Genomic DNA, 21,601 nt, shown 5'->3' with positions numbered 1-21,601 from the left:
CTGTATTTATAGAGAGTCTAGCTGTTACTCTGCTGTGAAAGGAGAGGCTGTATTTGTGGAGTCCAGTTGTCGTTCTGCTGGGAAAGGAGAGGCTGTATTTATAGAGAGTCCAGCTGTTACTCTGCTGTGAAAGGAGAAGCTGTATTTGTAGAGTCCAGTTGTTGTTCTGCTGGGAAAGGAGTGGCTGTATTTATAGAGAGTCCAGCTGTTACTCTGCTATAAAAGAGAGGCTGTATTTGTAGAGTCCAGTCGTTGTTCTGCTGGGAAAGGAGTGGCTGTATTTATAGAGAGTCCAGCTGTTACTCTGCTGTGAAAGGAGAAGCTGTATTTGTAGAGTCCAGTTGTTGTTCTGCTGGGAAAGGAGTGGCTGTATTTATAGAGAGTCCAGCTGTTACTCTGCTGTGAAAGGAGAAGCTGTATTTGTAGAGTCCAGTTGTTGTTCTGCTGGGAAAGGAGTGGCTGTATTTATAGAGAGTCCAGCTGTTACTCTGCTATAAAAGAGAGGCTGTACTTGTAGAGAGTTTAGCTGTTACTCTGCTGTGAAAGGAGAGGCTGTATTTGTAGAGAGTCCAAGTGTTACTTCCCTATTAAAGGGTAGTCTGTATTGTTATACATAGATATAAGTAGCTTGATGAGTTGAACTTGAAAGCTTTTAGCTAAAGAACAATAATTATAACTAATAATAACTGTCATAATTGTGCTGGAAAGATTGATATTTAAAGCCAGATGAGTGATTAGGGTTTGTGGGGATGATGAGATCTAAAGGAATCCAACATTTCCACCTGCTAAAGAAAGCAGAGGCTAAGTAGACTAAGTACGCGGAGACTAAGTTGTGGATCCGCATGGGAAATAAAATGAATCACAAGTCAACTCGTTTTGCAATCTTTTCAAAAAATTGTATTGTCATATCTTTGAGCTTGCACTCATCTACGTCCGTTTGCCAGAATGTTACAGATTACCGAGTTAGCAGAGTTGCAGTTTATTGTACCTCTATCGCTCTTTCTCAGATGGTTCCTATGAGGCTGAGCTAAAATCTACTGGTTGGATGGCATTTGTTGCTCTTACAATGTGTCTACACTAAACACATGTACTAGTTGTTATGGCTGGTGGTGTTATAGTACTGCTTCATGTTCCTTCATTCTTTATTTGAAGTTAGGGATTCGCATATGATGTTGTGTTATGTCATTTAGTTATAGTCATATGTTAGTTAGTATATGACAAGTGTTTCCTAAAGGAACTCTAGACTTGCAATATAGAATGTAATCATGTGTGTGTGTGTTCTTTTCTGAAAAAAGAAGTTGTTAGTTGTTCGTTTTGTTAATTATCTCGTGTGAAGTGTAAGAAAGTGTGCCATTAGTCATAGTTAACGCCCACTGCAATAAACTCTTGCCAAGGAAGTCCTCTAATTATGTCTATATATATACATGTATATATATGCTAGCCACATTAGTTTGCCTGTCTCATGCTTATGTGATTTTGTGAATAACTTGCAAAATGGAGTGTCAAAGATATCTAATGGCATATTTCATCATACGTTAAGCGACACGTGTTTCCAGGTTTCTGGTTTTAACCTTCAATTAGGTTCAATCCGCATTTTGGTTGGTCAACCATGCTTTGTTTCAAAACGGATCAGCATTAAATGTTGTGGTGCTCTTGCAAAATAAAATCATTGTTTTCAGCTTTACAAATAGACATCGGTATCAGTGTTGTAGGTAAATCATTCTGGTTCTTACACGTCCGATATACGGTGAACCATCTCTTAAGCACGCAAATCTGGTGAGCCAGCTGTATGTAAAACATCATTACGTCTAGTCCTATCGGTGATAGGTGTTTGAGTATGTGGTAGAAGGTCAAGGTGAAACTCAGTGCATTGATTATGATAGCCGTGTACTTTTTGCAGTCAAACCTTCGTAATACACTTATTTCTGTCTCCTTTTCAACTCGCTACCCAGTTTACGGTGACAGTTTAAGGGAATGTAGTTTATGGTCATCAGCTAGTCGAGAATTAACAGAGATTATACTGGAGTCTGAAGGCCAATCACTGTTGTAGACGAGATGATCAAAAAAATTCGTACACAGGAGCCTTATGCGGTCTTGGTCAGGACCCGAGGACTGGAGGCTCAGCATTTCCAGATCATGACATCGAGATGACCTTTGACACACAAATCGATGTTGAAGATCTCATTGCTGTGAGTGGAGGTTTAAGAAAGCGAGAACACAAATATTTCAGTTGTTTTAAACTTTTTCTTGACACCCGAAGTAATTTCTGCTACAGTAGACTCTCCAACACCAGATATAATTCATTCCGAGAGCATTTACGTTGTAGGGATTTTACATTATACGAACAATAAAATATGTGTAAATTACCATTTCTGATGCACCGTTGCTTCATGGAAGCAACGGTGCATCAGAAGTGTTTTCAAAACCCTTTTTTGTATCTAAACTCTTTTGCTAATGCGTTTCCCCATGGTGCCGCTTCTTATTGAACAGTAGTACTACTATAGAGTGATTATTATTGAACAGTAGTACTACTATAGAGTGATTATTATTGAACAGTAGTACTACTATAGAGTGATTATTATTGAACAGTAGTTCTACTATATAGTCATTATTATTTAACAGTAGTACTACTATAGAGTGATTGTTATTGAACAGTAGTACTACTATAGAGTGATTATTATTGAACAGTAGTACTACTATAGAGTGATTATTATTGAACAGTAGTACTACTATATAGTCATTATTATTGAACAGTAGTACTACTATAGAGTGATTATTATTGAACAGTAGTACTACTATATAGTCATTATTATTGAACAGTAGTACTACTATAGAGTGATTATTATTGAACAGTAGTACTGCTATAGAGTGATTATTATTGAACAGTAGTACTACTATATAGTGATTAGTATTGAACAGTAGTACTACTATAGAGTGATTATTATTGAACAGTAGTACTGCTATAGAGTGATTATTATTGAACAGTAGTACTACTATATAGTCATTATTATTGAACAGTAGTACTACTATAGAGTCATTATTATTTAACAGTAGTGCTACTATAGAGTGATTGTTATTGAACAGTAGTACTACTATAGAGTGATTATTATTGAACAGTAGTACTGCTATAGAGTGATTATTATTGAACAGTAGTACTACTATAGAGTGATTATTATTGAACAGTAGTACTACTATAGAGTCATTATTATTGAACAGTAGTACTGCTATAGAGTGATTATTATTGAACAGTAGTACTACTATATAGTGATTAGTATTGAACAGTAGTACTACTATAGAGTGATTATTATTGAACAGTAGTACTACTATATAGTGATTATTATTGAACAGTAGTACTACTATAGAGTGATTATTATTGAACAGTAGTACCGCTATAGAGTGATTATTATTGAACAGTAGTACTACTATATAGTGATTAGTATTGAACAGTAGTACTACTATAGAGTGACTATTATTGAACAGTAGTACTGCTATAGAGTGATTATTATTGAACAGTAGTACCGCTATAGAGTGATTATTATTGAACAGTAGTACTACTATATAGTGATTAGTATTGAACAGTAGTACTGCTATAGAGTGATTATTATTGAACAGTAGTACTACTATAGAGTGATTATTATTGAACAGTAGTACTACTATAGAGTGATTATTATTGAACAGTAGTACTACTATAGAGTCATTATTATTGAACAGTAGTACTGCTATAGAGTGATTATTATTGAACAGTAGTACTACTATATAGTGATTAGTATTGAACAGTAGTACTACTATAGAGTGATTATTATTGAACAGTAGTACTACTATATAGTGATTATTATTGAACAGTAGTACTACTATAGAGTGATTATTATTGAACAGTAGTACCGCTATAGAGTGATTATTATTGAACAGTAGTACTACTATATAGTGATTAGTATTGAACAGTAGTACTACTATAGAGTGACTATTATTGAACAGTAGTACTGCTATAGAGTGATTATTATTGAACAGTAGTACCGCTATAGAGTGATTATTATTGAACAGTAGTACTACTATATAGTGATTAGTATTGAACAGTAGTACTGCTATAGAGTGATTATTATTGAACAGTAGTACTACTATAGAGTGATTATTATTGAACAGTAGTACTACTATAGAGTCATTATTATTGAACAGTAGTACTGCTATAGAGTGATTATTATTGAACAGTAGTACTACTACTATAGAGTCATTATTATTGAACAGTAGTACTACTATAGAGTGATTACTATTGAACAGCAGTACTACTATAGAGTGATTATTTTATGTTTAGCAGTAATAATAATGCCATAAGTTGTAATAATATTGATAATTCGACTGACCCGAACATGCTCACGGTTGTAGTGAAAGAATTAAGTCATTCACATCTTCACAAAGCTTCACAACTACGTCCCATTTGAGCCGTTTTGGAAAGAGATTCCAATCTACGGCGTTTTCAATATGGCTGCGAGTAACTGTTGGGTTTTTGGCGTTTAAAAGCTTGTAATCACATTTCCATATATTTTGCACCTACAACACAGCAGAGTAAGACATGGTGAATCTTTTGATACCAAATACCTGTAATGTGAATTTTGTCGCAAGTCAACCTTTAAAGTAGCCTCTAGCCTCATTGCTAGTTAGCTTATCACTGTATATCTAGGAGATGACGCTTAACTCATGTATCAACTCAACTTCCATACATGAGGAAAACTTCAAGTCAGTTACACTTGTGCCATTGCTGTACATATAGAATAGTCTGCTTGAATTGTTTCTATAATTGTTATGAAACAGTCCCTTTTTTGTGCATTGATTGACTCTAGAAGTTATCATCTCCTTACAGATCAACAGCATAAGGATGAGTTTCAATTACTGCCTCGGAGGAGCAAACATGGAGATGTTTGAGTTTCAGACTAAAATCAGAAAGATATTGCTAGAGTAAGTTTGTCATCAAGTAACTATTGGCTATTATTTTTTGCTACCTCTAACATAACCTCTAATATAACCTTTAATATAACCTCTAATATAACCTTTAATATAACCTCTAATATAACCTCTAACATAACCTCTAATATAACCTTTAATATAACCTCTAATATAACCTCTCATATAACCTCTAATATAACCTCTAATATAACCTCTAATATAACCTCTAATATAACCTCTAATATAACCTTTAATATAACCTTTAATATAAACTCTAAAATAACCTCTAATACTACCTCTAATATTACCTCTAATATAACCTCTAATATAACCTCTAATATAACCTCTAATATAACCTCTAATATAAACTCTAAAATAACCTCTAATATAACCTCTAATATAACCTTTAATATAACCTTTAATATAAACTCTAAAATAACCTCTAATATTACCTCTAATATTACCTCTAATATAACCTCTAATATTACCTCTAATATAACCTCTAATATAAACTCTAAAATAACCTCTAATACAACCTCTAATATAACCTCTAATATAAACTCTAAAATAACCTCTAATATAACCTTTAATATTACCTCTAATATAACTTCTAATATAACCTCTAATATAACCTCTAATATAACCTTTAATATAACCTCTAATCTAACCTCTAATATAACCTCTAAAATAACCTTAAAAATGAGCTGATTCATTTGCGTTCACACCGATTGCTTTCCGACATTCAAATAAATCTTTTAGGATGTGGAAGAGGTTATTTGCACTTGAAGGTATTAAATTCAAGATGGCTGTCGTACTGAAGACAGTTCAGTCTTGGGTCAGAAACATATCACACTCTTGTTCATCAATCTGGTCATCTATTGCTATAGATTTATAGGGATTTATATTTATGTATATTATGTTATCACGTGAATTGAAAGACCAATAAAAGGTTCAATATAAAACGCCTCGCAGCACTAATTTATGACAAACACTTCGGGTTTTACCGGAAAGCCCTTATCAAATATAGATGCTCGCTACTTTACAGTTTCGTTTCAGCTTGGTCTAATCATCTATTTGTAATCTGATCATGTGACCCAAACTTATTGCCAAGTAGCGTGAACAATTTCTGCAGCATTCTTCAACTATCACAGGTGACCAACAGGCTCGTCATGTTTATCAAATGATGATATGCACTCCTTCGCGCTAAGGTTAAAAAATTAAACAAATTTGCTTTAAGTTGTAAGTTGTAAGTTTTAAGATATCAGTGCTCAAAGTGACAGGATTTCAATGATGATAAAATAGACGCACAAGGACAATAGACATGGTTTTATTGAATGCACGCAGTATATTTGTGAAAATATTTCGACAAATGAGGTTGCATAAAAGTGTAAACGGAGGCCATCTTGTTCAGCTACGTCCCATTTGAGCTGTTTTTTAAAGGGATTGACGGCGTTTTTGTGATGGCGGCGATTAACTGTTCGTTTTGAGCTTTTAAGAGCTTGTAATCACATTTCCACATATTTTGCACCTACAACACAGCAGAGTAAAACATGTTGAACCTTTTGATATCAAATAACTGTAATGTGAATTTTGTCGCAAGTCAACCTTTTAAGTTTTTTTTGAAGTTGGCTGCACTACAGAATGAAGTTCTATATGCTTCAGTTTGCTGAACCGAGAAAGACCCAGTCGAGAGAAAGTTTTTGCTGTCAACAGCCTCACCTGGACAAGAATTGATGAGTGGGATGTACTTAGACACGGACTTGAGGATACGATCGCCGACTCGGTATGCCATTCTGTTTCTTCCCTTCATCTATTTGTTTCATCTGCTCATGCTTGAACGCATTTGGAAGATTTATTGATCTGAGTTTGTCTAAATTTTTATCTTAAGGGAACTCCCAAATGTTTAAATTTAGCTTTTTAATGACTGACGCTACAGAAATGTCGACTTTGCCAATTCAATACTCATTAAGAGTTCGATGCACATTAAGAATTCGATACACATTAAGAATTCGATACACATTAAGAATTCGATACACATTAAGAGTTCGATACACATTAAGAGTTTGATACGCATTAAGAGTTTGATACACATTAACAGTTCGATACACATTAACAGTTCAATACACATTAACAGTTCAATACACATTAAGAGTTCGGTACACATTAACAGTTCAATACACATTAAGAGTTTGATACACATTAAGAGTTTGATACGCATTAAGAGTTTGATACACATTAACAGTTCGATACACATTAACAGTTCGATACACATTAACAGTTCAATACACATTAACAGTTCGATACACATTAAGAGTTCGATACGCATTAAGAGTTTGATACGCATTAAGAGTTTGATACACATTAACAGTTCGATACACATTAACAGTTCAATACACATTAACAGTTCAATACACATTAAGAATTCGATACACATTAAGAGTTCGATACACATTAAGAGTTTGTTACACATTAAGAGTTCGATACACATTAACAGTTTGATACACATTAACAGTTCGATACACATTAACAGTTCGATACACATTAACAGTTCGATACACATTAACAGTTCAATACACATTAACAGTTCGATACACATTAAGAGTTTGATACACATTAAGAATTCGATACACATTAAGAGTCCGATACACGTTAAGAGTCCGATACACATTAAGAGTTCGATACACATTAAGAGTTCGATACACATTAACAGTTTGATACACATTAACAGTTTGTTACACATTACGAGTTCGATACACATTAACAGTTCGAACACATTAAGAGTCCGATACACATTAACAGTTCGATACACATTAAGAGTTTGTTACACATTAAGAGTTCGATACACATTAACAGTTCGATACACCTTAACAGTTCGATACACATTAAGAGTTCGATACACATTAAGAGTTCGATACACATTAACAGCTCGATACACATTAAGAGTTCGATACACATGGCTGATGCTTTCACTAGGCAGATCATTTTATAAATGTAGAGGTTTTAATAAGACTGCATATCGAGGTTGAAGCAGGCCTTTAAATAATTTATTGTCTAAGAATGGTTAAAGTTTCATTTTAAAGGTTGATGTTGCTAGTCGCTGACTATACAAACTGTGTTCTGGTTATAAAGGTTATGGTTAAGGTGCCAATATAGTTATAATATGGTTATAGCCACTTTATGAGAGGATTAAAGGTTTAGAGCTGTGACCTTTTTAAGATATCTTTTGTGCAATATTTAAACTCATGAACTGTTATGAGAAATAGAAGAGAGTGAGTTCGTGTCGTGCGCAAAAGGAATCGGTTTTTTCCCTTGTCTAGCAAGTTGAGTCAAGCGCACAATATAGATTAATTGTCAAGGAGACCGTGTGGTAAGTTGCAACTACTGATGATGATGCAATGAGAAATATCAATGTAATAAGTATCTATACCGTATAACAAAGATTCATTGATGACGCAAACTGTGCAATGCAACAATTTTGGTTACATGGTTTAACATCTTACGCAGGCTATGGTAGACATACGGTAATTAGCATCTTGCATTTTGGAAACAGCTGTTGGGAGGTTATGCTCCTAGATATCTCTCATCAGCAGTCCATTGTGCATGGAACTCGAAATACGTGGTGCATTTGGTTGCGTGACCTTGAATGCTATAGAGTTTGCCGAAAGCATATACACTCCTACCTAGACATACTAGTTTAATGCGTTCTGGGGCTGAGATCGAATGTCAATTTTCTTGTATCTCAAAGCAATGTTGCTTATACAAAATAACTTGATACAAATTAATCCATTTCCATACTATGAAACCCAGCTAAAACCAAGATATGATGGGAAATTGTGTTTTTAATTGTTGAAATTCACTTGTTCATTTCACTACCTACGCTTACAAAGTAACAAATTTAGTTTAGCGGTTTAGATCATAACCACTAAACAACCACTGTTTAGTGGTTATCACCTGCAATAAAATGTAACAATACTATGTACAGTATTGTATGGAGTTTCTACCTTCGTGACAGACAGTAGCGACTAATGGCCGTGTGACAGACAGTAGTGACTAATGGCCGTGTGACAGACAGTAGTGACTAATGGCCGTGTGACAGACAGTAGTGACTAATGTAATCTAACATAAACTTTGAGTTTAATTTAAATGACTTTAGGTTATTAAATACACATTTAAAGCCAAGTTTTAATACTTTACTAAACTCAACTATAATCTTGTCGACATTTTAATTTTCTCTAATCTGTTTCTGACTTTAGCAAGCATTTTTTTAACCTTTTTCTGACAGATTCGACGAAAAAAGCCAAGCGATGCTGTTCTCGAAAGCGGTCACTCGCATACTTGGCCGGTTATTGGCCTCATAGAAAACCGGCTCGTATCTCGAAGCTTTTCATATTTCCAACCAAGAACTTGCTCGAAGCTTTCCTTGAAATTACCATGCGCTTGAAAGCATATCACCTATTTAGTTTGCCAAAGTGATGGCTTATATGGCAAGCGGAGAGCTGCTCATCTCAATAAGCCACATTTTCAAGGCATCCAATTCTAATGAGTGCGTATTTCGAAAAAATTCATCCCGGAACCAACACAAAATTTTAGAGTGCCAATTGCTCTTGGACTCTGTTCCATTCGCAAGGTTTGTTTTGTGTTCTATCTGTGAACAGTATAGTTATATCTGTGAACAGTATAGTTATACCTGTGAACCATATAGTTATATCTGTGAACAGTATAGTTATATCTGTGAACAGTATAGTTATATCTGTGAACAGTATAGTTATACCTGTGAACAGTATAGTTATATCTGTGAACAGTATAGTTATATCTGTGAACAGTATAGTTATATCTGTGAGCAGTATAGTTATATCTGTGAACAGTGTAGTTATATCTGTGAACAGTATAGCTATATCTGTGAACAGTAAAGTTATATCTGTGAACAGTATAGTTATATCTGTGAGCAGTATAGTTATATCTGTGAGCAGTATAATTATATCTGTGAGCAGTATAGTTATATCTGTGAACAGTATAGTTATACCTGTGAACAGTATAGTTATATCTGTAAACAGTATAGTTATATCTGTGAACAGTATAGTTATATCTGTGAACAGTATAGTTATATCTGTGAGCAGTATAGTTATATCTGTGAACAGTATAGTTATATCTGTGAACAGTATGGTTATGAAAGGATTCAACTAAAAATGCATGATGTTTGCTAATTAGTCTTGCAAATGTTGAGGTCATGTGATCTATAGATCAACCAGGATTATCCTCAAGGCCAGACACTGTCATCTCTCCTAGCCGGAGCAGATGTTTTGATTGAACAACATGTCCATCAATTTAGTTGAGGGAGGAGTGAGTTTTCCGAGTATCGTAGAGTCTCTAGAGACATTCCCCTGCTACATGCAATAGTTTCCTTTCTCTCTGTGTGATATCTTAACAGCAAACTCAAGTCATACCTGTAGAACTAGGAGGTTGGGAGTCATAGAGATTTGCTTCTTCAGTCTCACAACTTGTTCAAATTTCAAATAGCATGCGTTGTTTTCCCTCATTTGTAGCTCCATCTCTTCAGACTGATAGATGCTCCAGTCCTTGAGACAGCGTTGAGTTCTGAGGATGTGGCTGAGAGGGAAAGGCTTGAAGGACTCAGTGTTCATGTACAGAGTCTCACGAAGATCGCTGGTGGAAGGTTTGTAACTCTTTTGGATTATCTCTCCCTTGCATTTTACCCGCAGACTGTTTGGCTGCTTATCCAGTCATCTAGGAAATAGTTCTAAAATATTGAACAGTTTATTTGTTATTGATAGAATTCTGAAAAAAATTTATTATGTCAACATGGACTTCAAGGACGAATGGTGGATGTTATGATAGTAATGATGATAGTGGTAGGTATGATAGTGAACAGTGGTTGAACCACATTCTGTTGGACTGATCTGTGTTTATATGCATCGCATTGTTGTGATTAGCTCGCTCAATGATGAGGTCAGCAAATAAACTCTGTGGAACACTGAAGTGGATTTCTAAAAGAAATCCAGTTTTTCTAAAGGATAATAAACATTTAAAATATGATTCAAGTTGAAAAATACATTCATTAAGAATATGTAAAAAGAAAATGCAATTAATTTTATCCTACCCACCTTGTAAGAAAGATTGGTATTAGATCAAAGAGGTTTTGCTCGGGTGTTTTAGCTATACTGATGTTAATTCTAGTGTTACACAATGCCTCCTATTTTACCTTTAGTGTGCTGGATTTTAGTCGAATAGGGCTTTCCGTAGTAATGTGTCTAGCAGCTCCACTTGTTGCAAGTTTTTCGTGGCATATTCATTTTTAAGGGAGCAAACTTTGTAACTTTTGTTCATTGGACTAAACGGTACTAGCTACATATTAGTAGGTCTATCATTACTAGTAGTAGGTATATCATTACTAGTAGTAGGTATATCATTGATAGTAGTAGGTATATCATTGATAGTCGTAGGTATATCATTACTAGTAGTAGGTATATCATTGATAGTAGTAGGTATATCATTACTAGTAGTAGGTATATCATTACTAATAGTAGGCATATTATTACTAGTAGTAGGTATATTATTGATAGTAGTAGGTATATCATTAATAGTAGTAGGTATATCATTGATAGTAGTAGGTATATCATTACTAGTAGTAGGTATATCATTGATAGTCGTAGGTATATCATTACTAGTAGTAGGTATATCATTGATAGTAGTAGGTATATCATTACTAGTAGTAGGTATATCATTACTAGTAGTAGGCATATTATTACTAGTAGTAGGTATATTATTGATAGTAGTAGGCATATCATTACTAGTAGTAGGTGTATTATTGCTAGTAGTAGGTATATCATTACTAGTAGTAGGTATATCATTAATAGTAGTAGGTATATTATTGCTAGTAGTAGGTATATTATTGCTACTAGTAGGTATATTATTGCTAGTAGTAGGTATATCATTAATAGTAGTAGGTATATTATTGCTAGTAGTAGGTATATTATTGCTAGTAGTAGGTATATTATTGCTAGTAGTAGGTATATCATTAATAGTAGTAGGTATATTATTGCTAGTAGTAGGTATATTATTGCTAGTAGTAGGTATATTATTGCTAGTATAATGTTGCTAGTACTAATGATATGGCCGTTTGGCAAGTTTTAGTTTTTCCGGCTTAGATCTGAGTAATACTGAGCCCATTCCTGTAGGCTCTAGAGTCTAAATTTCTCTTGGATTATGTGTTTATGTGTTCTTTCACATAGACATATAATCCTGTGGATGTCTATGTGGATTATATATCTTTGTGGATTATATATCTATGTGGATTTACACGTATTTGACCAACAACAAAATCGTTTTACAAATAATCAGTTTAAACCAACTGTGCGATCATACTTCAATGTTAAGGTGTTTATATCCACCAAAATTATAATATTATCGCTAAATTTGCTATCGTTTCTTATAGGCCACGTCCGCTGACTGTAGACTGTGAACTCTGCCATGTGAGAGTGACAAGCCAGCGGGAGCTGGTTATTCACATGCAAAGTAAAACTCACCGAGCCAATGACCACGACTTGCATACTCTGCTGCAAAGAATATCTCGTCGCTCTTAACTGTCACATGTTGAAATGCCTACCTGATCTAATGGAATATATTGCCATTTACTTCTTTAGCTTTCTGTTGCTTTGAAACATTTACAGTGATGAGCCGTCAACTGTTTCAGCTAGTATAATATTATAGTATTCTAGTAGTATATTTCCCTCAGCCATATTGCAGCGTGATGAGCGCTATTCAATAAGCTGCTGGTTTTACTTACGAGTTACCTCAGTGTATGATTCCAAATATTTAGTGTTCAATATTTACATCATAGTATTCTAACAGACATTCTTGCAATAAAATACATAGTCCATTCACATCCAACCCTTTTTAAAATCAGTGCTAAAATGCTAGTTGCTGCCTATTCGATACGATGCTTGATATTCGTTTATGATGCTAGTTGGAAAGGTGTGCTGCCTCTCTCATGACATGAAAAAGGTTTTTTTCTCCAATTGAAATAACACCTTTTGCTTCCATATTATCTCTCAGCACCTGTAATCATAGGGGCTGAGAGACTATATGGTTTCCAGCGTTTTCACTTTCCCTACCAACATGTGTGCTTGGTTGTTCATAACATTAGTCTCTATTCGGTTGTGAGTATTAGTTGGATACAGGAACCAATATTTGTATGTTTTCTATTGGTGAGAGCAGTGAAGAGTAATTAATGTTTGCTTATATAAAGGCTTTAGTTCTAGGAGCTTGTTGCACAACGAGGCTGAATTTCACGAAGCACACAATAATAACAGTACAGAATCTTGTTTCAATCATAAATCCTGTTTGTAATTCGGTACACATAGTATAATGACAGTCTGTAGTTGAATCAGTTGATTAACACATCACAGGTGAAGAGTTATAGAGCTGACTCACACCTCATGCGAAGAGCTATAGAACTGACTCATACCTCAGGTGAAAAGCTATAGAACTGACTCACACCTCAGGTGAAGAGCTATAGAACTGACTCACACCTCAGGTGAAGAGATATAGAACTGATTCACATCTCAGATGAAAAGCTATAGAACTGACTCACACCTTAGGTGAAGAGCTATAGAACTGACCCACACCTCGGATGAAGAATTATAGAACTTACTCACACCTCAGGCGAAGAGCTATAGAACTGACCCACACCTCAGGTGAAGAGCTATAGAGCTGACTCACACCTCAGGTGAAGAGTTATAGAGCTGACTCACATGTCAGGTGAAGAGCTATAGAACTGACTGACACCTTAAGTGACGAACTATAGAGCTGACTCACACTTCAGGTGAAGAGTTATAGAACTGACTCATGTGTCAGGTGAAGAGCTATAGAACTGACTCACACCTTAGCTGAAGAACTATAGAGCTGACTCACACCTCAGGTGAAGAGCTATAGAACTGACTCACACCTCAGGTGAAGAGATATAGAACTGATTCACATCTCAGATGAAAAGCTATAGAACTGACTCACACCTTAGGTGAAGAGCTATAGAACTGACCCACACCTCGGATGAAGAATTATAGAACTTACTCACACCTCAGGCGAAGAGCTATAGAACTGACCCACACCTCAGGTGAAGAGCTATAGAGCTGACTCACACCTCAGGTGAAGAGTTATAGAGCTGACTCACATGTCAGGTGAAGAGCTATAGAACTGACTGACACCTTAAGTGACGAACTATAGAGCTGACTCACACTTCAGGTGAAGAGTTATAGAACTGACTCATGTGTCAGGTGAAGAGCTATAAAACTGTTTCATACCTCAGGTGAAGAGCTATAGAACTGACTCAAACCTCAGGTGAAGAGCTATAGAACTGACTCATACGTCGGGTGAAGAGCTATAGAACTGACTCACACCTCAGGTGAGGAGTTATAGAACTGACTCGCATGTCAGGTGAAGAGCTATAGAACTGACTGACACCTTAGGTGACGAACTATAGAGCTGACTCACACTTCAGGTGAAGAGTTATAGAACTGACTCATGTGTCAAGTGAAGAGCTGTAGAACTGACTCATACCTCAGGTGAAGAGCAATAGAACTGAATTGTGTTAGTATGTCGGTGAACCAATTCATCACCCCACCATTGCCTTATTGTAACTTTATGATTATCTTCTTTATGAAATACTCTTTTATATGTCAGACAAGCTGATAGCATATAAAACTGTCATCCTTACAAAATGGTTACACGCACAAACAATATTGAAGTTTGAACCGGAAATTGCCTACTTTGGAAGTTTTAGAGAAACCAAGCCAGTAGGCTCGTGAACATTTTATAACGAATAGGAATTAGAGCAGGCGGATAAGTGATGAGATCCTGCGCTCAAGACTTACTTAAGAGCTATTGACTATTCTTCGCCTTCAAGTTGTAAATGAGCAACAATTGGTTAATTCTTGGTTTTTGCCAACAGAGTTAATTCTGAAATATCTAACTGTATGAACAATTCAGTGCTCGACATCTAAAATTATAACCCATGAAATTATGTTCAAAGGAATGTAGTGTGTGTGAACAAACTGTCGAAGATTGAGTCTGATGTCTATTTGGCTTACTGCACGCAAGGCTGTGCATGTTTTAAGAGCTGTATGATCACATTGTTGTACACACAATGTGATCATACGGTGTGATCAGCACTAATAAATAAAATGGTTGGGTAGCTAAAAGCAATCAGGAACCGCTATTGGTTCATTTGCTGCAACACGATGCTTTAGTTCGGCACAGATGTGACCATCAGCGAGGTCCATATAACTCAAGATTTTACTGCATATGCTAAAACCGTATCTCAATTGTATACCCAATCCCAAGCGTAAACCCAATCGTACCGCATTCAAAACTGTAGTAAACAGTTTTGAATGCGGTACGATTGGGTTTTGTATACTGTCAGAGGCAGCAAGTTGAGTAATGACGGATTGCAGCTACAATTATTTTTATTCATATCAAACCAGTTTCTCTTTGATGGTTTTACTAATGTAAAACATGTTCTTTTATATTTATTAGGTGTATATAGGCAGCGTTAAGACTTCATTCTAACATAAATTGATGTTTGTCAACCTGTCATTTACAAATACGGAAAGAAAGTTTGTATTTTCCCTACATATGCGTCAAAAATTTCATTTAGCGTTTTCTGACACTGACTCTCAATCTGTTCAAGATTTTTTAGGCTAACTCATATCTTGAGTTTGTTTCTCCTCCTTTTTTGATTCCTTTGTCTGCTACACTTGTTCTTCTTCGTTTTCTGTTTCCAGCTGACCATTAGACACTCTCTTTAAGGCTGATGCTCTACAGTGACGTCAATGATACTCCATTTTTTGCTAATCATTTTTTTATTCTCAGACAGAATGTTGCCAGTTCTTATGATGTACTGACTATTCTGTGTCTTGCGCCGCTATAAATGGTATCTTTATGCACATTCCAACTCTGCTCTGCTCCGCTGTGTCAAACCTCAAATAGGCCTACTGGGTTTGTTAATTGTACTGAGCAGTGGGAAGTCAGGATGTGTATCAACTGTATCTATAAGTACATGTATGTTGTTTGACACACTTCAATAGAACATACTTGGTGAGCTGCTCTTCCAGCAATCATTAAAAGATTGTTGGGCGAGGGGCAAATGATTATTAAATATGATTAAGTCTACCTCTCTGGCTTTCATAGTCCATACAAAGTTTAAGGATATTGAGAGTGAAAGCATTCGTCATTTTCTCTTTTTCACCACATGTTGTATCTTTTCTTAATTAATGTGGCCATTGATTTGAAAGAGGCGTAGTAAGGTTACAGGATTAAAAGAGGCATATAAGGGTGCTATGATTAAAAGGCTCATATGAAGATATTGCAATTAAAAGAGCCACTGAGCCATTATTAGCAAGTACTAGTCGATAGCTAACACAAATGTGGCAGGTAGGTATATTAACTTAGCCATCAAATGGTTTTGGCTAAATTAAAGTTAGTTTTTCTTATCTGATCATTGCCTGAATTACAACTTGTTACTACTTCAGTGCTTTGAGATGCTAACGAGTATCTCTGCAGCCCTAGAATATCCTGAACCGTTTCACACAATGCTCTCTGGTCAAATTATCATATCTATTCGGAGGTATCTATTGTGGTGTCAGCTCAGGTATTTCCCTCTCCTTTGCTGCCTCAACATTCTACATACAGGTTCTTAACTCATTTCAACTTACGTGATATGAACAAATTGCATACAATCACTAACAATCAGTTTGAAAATTTCATTGCCAGCTGCTTTAACAATCTTCCACTAAATATCCGTTCTCTTAGCAGAGAAAGGCATTTTAAACACTATTTGTCAAACTATTTATTCAATTTTAATGGCTAACTGTTGCTTTTTTCCCTTTTTTTGTTTTACTATTGTTGTATGGCCTAATTTGAAAAACATTTCTATTTGTGAAATGAAATTATTGCCAATAAAGTACTATATATATATATATAACATCTATCGGGGTCTCAGCTCAGGTACCTCCCTCTCCTTTGCTGCCTCGACATCTATTGTTGTGTCAGTTCAGGTACCTCCCTCTCCTTTGCTACCTCGACATCTATTGCTGTGTCAGCTCAGGTACCTCCCTCTCCTTTGCTGCCTCAACATCTATTGCAGTGTCAGCTCAGGTACCTCCCTTTTCTTTGCTGCCTCAACATATATTGATGTGTCAGCTCAGGTACCTCCCTCTTGTTTGCTACCTCAACATCTATTGCGGTGTCAGCTCAGGTACCTCCCTCTTCTTTGCTGCCTCAACAATAGTATGGTCATATTTGTTTACCGCTTTAGAGCCAACTTTGAGCCTATTTGTAAGCATTTAGTTTAAAAATAAGAGATACAAACAATTTAAAGGTAAAAAACAAACACTTAATAAATTCAATCTAAAATCTTTAGCATCGAACTATGTTTGCATTATTATAACATCATCAGTAATACATCCTGCGTTAATGGTAATTAGTAGATAGATGAATGTACATTAGATAGATGAATATACAGTAGATGGATGAATATACAATACACAGTAGATAGATGAATGTACATTAGATAGATGAATATACAGTAGATGGATGAATATACAATACACAGTAGATAGATGAATATACAGTAGATAGATTAATGTACATTAGATAGATGAATATACAGTAGATGGATGAATATACAATACACAGTAGATAGATGAATATACAGTAGATAGATGAATGTACATTAGATAGATGAATATACAGTAGATGGATGAATATACAATACACAGTAGATAGATGAATATACAGTAGATAGATGAATGTACATTAGATAGATGAATATACAGTAGATGGATGAATATACAATACACAGTAGATAGATGAATATACAGTAGATAGATGAATGTACATTAGATAGATGAATATACAGTAGATGGATGAATATACAGTAGATGGATGAATATACAGTAGATAGATGAATATACAGTAGATGGATGAATATACAGTAGATCGATGAATATACAGTAGATGGATGAATATACAGTAGATGGATGAATATACAGTAGATGGATGAATATACAGTAGATGGATGAATATACAGTAGATGGATGAATATACAGTAGATGGATGAATATACATTAGATAGATGAATATACAGTAGATCGATGAATATACAGTAGATGGATGAATATACAGTAGATGGATGAATATACAGTAGATGGATGAATATACAATATACAGTGGCTAGATGAATGTACAATATACAGTAGATAGGTGAATGTACAATATACAGTAGATAGATGAATGTACAATATACAGTAGATAGATGAATGTACAATATACAGTAGATAAATGAATGTACAGTATACAGTAGATAGATGAATGTACATGTACAATATACAGTTGGTAGACTGTTTTTAAGAAGATATTACAGAAAATTCTTTCATCTTAGGTTTTCGATAAAATTGATTTTAACAAACTGATCAGAATTGCGACAGCAAAAGTGGCAACAGAATTCCTCCCATTCCTAGTGAAATCTTAGCGATTACTAGTATAGCTTTGGAGACTTACTAGGAACTGCTTTCGAAGAATAAATATCATGAAAAAAGGCAAAGGTCTAAAAAAACTTTCTAAGTAATTTCTAACTTTCAATTTCGTAAGTCATTGGACTATACAGTCCCCCCCCCCCCCCCCCCCCCGTACGATTGAGGGATAGATGATGACGCAATGAATCTACATTATAGACGCCCTATGACTATAGAGTGGATATACTGCCCACCCTATAATTATAGAATAAGTATAAAGTGCATTCTATAATCCTAAACTCGGCAAAGCGAGTGTAATATGTAATAACAGACTTTTATAGCCTTCAATACTAATATAAGGTTTCAAGATATGAACTGTGGAGTTGATGAGCTCGATGATAGTTTTTAGAGATACCCTGTATGTTAGACATCCACTTCATATCAACCGGACTGCAAAATAGTTTTCAACGTTAAATTATGTATATTTTGTTGCATTGCCAGTAGTTCAATTGCTGGATATAGAGACACGATTTTATTGGCTGTGAGTTGGTTTGCTATTGTTTTCCATCAGGTTTTTGTTTTTAAAAATTGTAGATTAGTCTTTGGTTTCATAATATGTCTGAATTTATAGCACGTCAAACACTTTAGCTAATGTTTTCTGAGCAAGCATCAGTTTCAATCTATTTTTAACTTAGCGGTACAGAAGTTGAACTTGCTAGATACTTGCTTGAAAAATAACTATGATCATCTTCCATTTGTCATCATGAATGAAGGGTAGGGGAGAGCGGGGCAGGTTTAGCCACATTTTGAACTTCATCAAATTTTAGGAAGCCAAATTTTAAATATAGTACCAAATTTGAACATAAGCAGCCCTGGCTATGGTTGATGCGTGGTAGTTTTGTGGCAGCTTTGAAAATTTATTTGACAGGTTTCAAATTTGAGCAGTGTGAATTTTCATAAAATTTTCACAATGATTCAACATGTCCCATGAGCAGGGCAGGTTGAACTCCTACATGGTACAGATTGAAACAATCATAAAAATGAGAGAACAGTATTGTTTTTTAAAATGCTTTATTGTTTAGAATGTGTGATATAACAAATAATATAATGCGAAAATTAAGATTCTAATTAATATCTTGTAAATCAAATTGTACTTATAATTACTATGTGTTATATAACACTTTTATATGATCCCGTTATATGCATTGCCCAATGTGTGATTCTACATGCTTCCTTGTTCTACCTACCCAGCTCTCCCTTATATTATGGCATTGTTGGCAGCTGTAAATTATGTTGTATATTCAACTATGCTCCATCTACACAATTATATAAAAAAAAGCTATTTAGAAAAACGTTGTTTAAATGTAGATCCTCTATCATCATTTATGGGAACAGTTCCAATTTTCTGAATAAATTGGGCATTTAAAAAAATCAAAATAGCGGCTGAAAGTTGCTAGTACCTCAACAGTACTAAAATATCTTTGCATGGATTACTGAGCCAAGTCTTCTAGAATCTTCTTTATACAATTTATTTGACACGCTTCTCTAACTTGTTAAAAGCTATTGACACCTTAAGGATATCCTGTAAATGATATACAGTCGCTTCAAGGTCGTCTGAAGATAATACGACTAATAACATGTATAATATTCATAAATATCAGACGAGTAAGTCTTATATTGTTCATTTATTGATGTGTAAAATGTAGAAAAAGAAATGTGGTTGATCCATGCAAAGAAAGTTTGGGACTGAACTAGAGTCAGAGTAATAAGCCGACAAGGCTCCTTTGAGATTTAAGTTGCAAATGATTACTTCCACATACATATATCATAAGGGGTTTCCTTTTTAGTGAGGCGTGATCATTTTTTAATTCTTCCAACATCAATCGCCAAATAAACAATGAGCATTCACCTAAAAAACCTGACACAGAAATGTCTAAATTTCGACTGAGGGTTGTCATTAAGGATAACACAGTGGCACTTGGAGCAGAAGATGAGTGAAAGGAATCAAGCTAACAAAATTACTTCTTATTCACTTCGTTTGCAGCAAACAACAAATTGAAATGATGGTAGTACTTACATGAGTTATATGACGGTAGTACTTACATGAGTTATATGATGTTAGTACTTACATGAGTTATATGATGGTAGTACTTACATGAGTTATATGATGATAGTACCTACATGAGTTATATGATGGTAGTACATACATGAGTTATATGATGATAGTACTTACATGAGTTATATGATGGTAGTACTTACATGAGTTATATGATGGTAGTACTTACATGAGTTATATGATGGTAGTACCTACATGAGTTATATGATGGTAGTACTTACATGAGTTATATGATGGTAGTACTTATATGAGTTATATGATGGTAGTACTTACATGCGTTATATGATGGTAGTACTTACATGAGTTATATGATGGTAGTACTTACATGAGTTATATGATGGTAGTACTTATATGAGTTATATGATGGTAGTACTTACATGAGTTATATGATGGTAGTACTTATATGAGTTATATGATGGTAGTACTTATATGAGTTATATGATGGTAGTACTTATATGAGTTATATGATGGTAGTACTTATATGAGTTATATGATGGTAGTACTTACATGAGTTATATGATGGTAGTACTTATATGAGTTATATGATGGTAGTACTTATATGAGTTATATGATGGTAGTACTTACATGAGTTATATGATGGTAGTACCTACATGAGTTATATGATGGTAGTACTTATATGAGTTATATGATGGTAGTACTTATATGAGTTATATGATGGTAGTACTTACATGAGTTATATGATGGTAGTACCTACATGAGTTATATGATGGTAGTACTTATATGAGTTATATGATGGTAGTACTTATATGAGTTATATGATGGTAGTACTTACATGAGTTATATGATGGTAGTACCTACATGAGTTATATGATGGTAGTACTTATATGAGTTATATGATGGTAGTACCTACATGAGTTATATGACGGTAGTACTTACATGAGTTATATGACGGTAGCACTTACATGAGTTATATGATGGTAGTACTTACATGAGTTATATGCTGGTAGTACTTACATGAGTTATATGATGGTAGTACCTACATGAGTTATATGATGGTAGT

The 21,601-nt window shown here is 34.8% G+C and overlaps 1 protein-coding gene across 1 annotated transcript in view; it reads left to right on the top strand.

Moving 5' to 3' along the window:
- The window catches only part of LOC137396469 (ATP-dependent RNA helicase TDRD9-like), a 100,532-nt gene extending 87,701 nt beyond the window's left edge, over positions 1-12,831 (top strand). The window contains exons 26-30 of the mRNA XM_068082757.1: positions 2,051-2,189; positions 4,856-4,950; positions 6,601-6,721; positions 10,482-10,612; positions 12,392-12,831. Of these exons, the coding sequence (XP_067938858.1) occupies positions 2,051-2,189; positions 4,856-4,950; positions 6,601-6,721; positions 10,482-10,612; positions 12,392-12,539 (634 nt within the window). The 3' untranslated portion in view covers positions 12,540-12,831. The remainder of the gene's footprint in view (positions 1-2,050; positions 2,190-4,855; positions 4,951-6,600; positions 6,722-10,481; positions 10,613-12,391) is intronic.
- The last annotated feature ends 8,770 nt before the right edge of the window (positions 12,832-21,601 follow it).

Source organism: Watersipora subatra, chromosome 5, assembly GCF_963576615.1.
Source record: "Watersipora subatra chromosome 5, tzWatSuba1.1, whole genome shotgun sequence".
Taxonomy (NCBI): domain Eukaryota; kingdom Metazoa; phylum Bryozoa; class Gymnolaemata; order Cheilostomatida; family Watersiporidae; genus Watersipora; species Watersipora subatra.
This window is presented reverse-complemented; position numbering and strand designations above follow the sequence as displayed.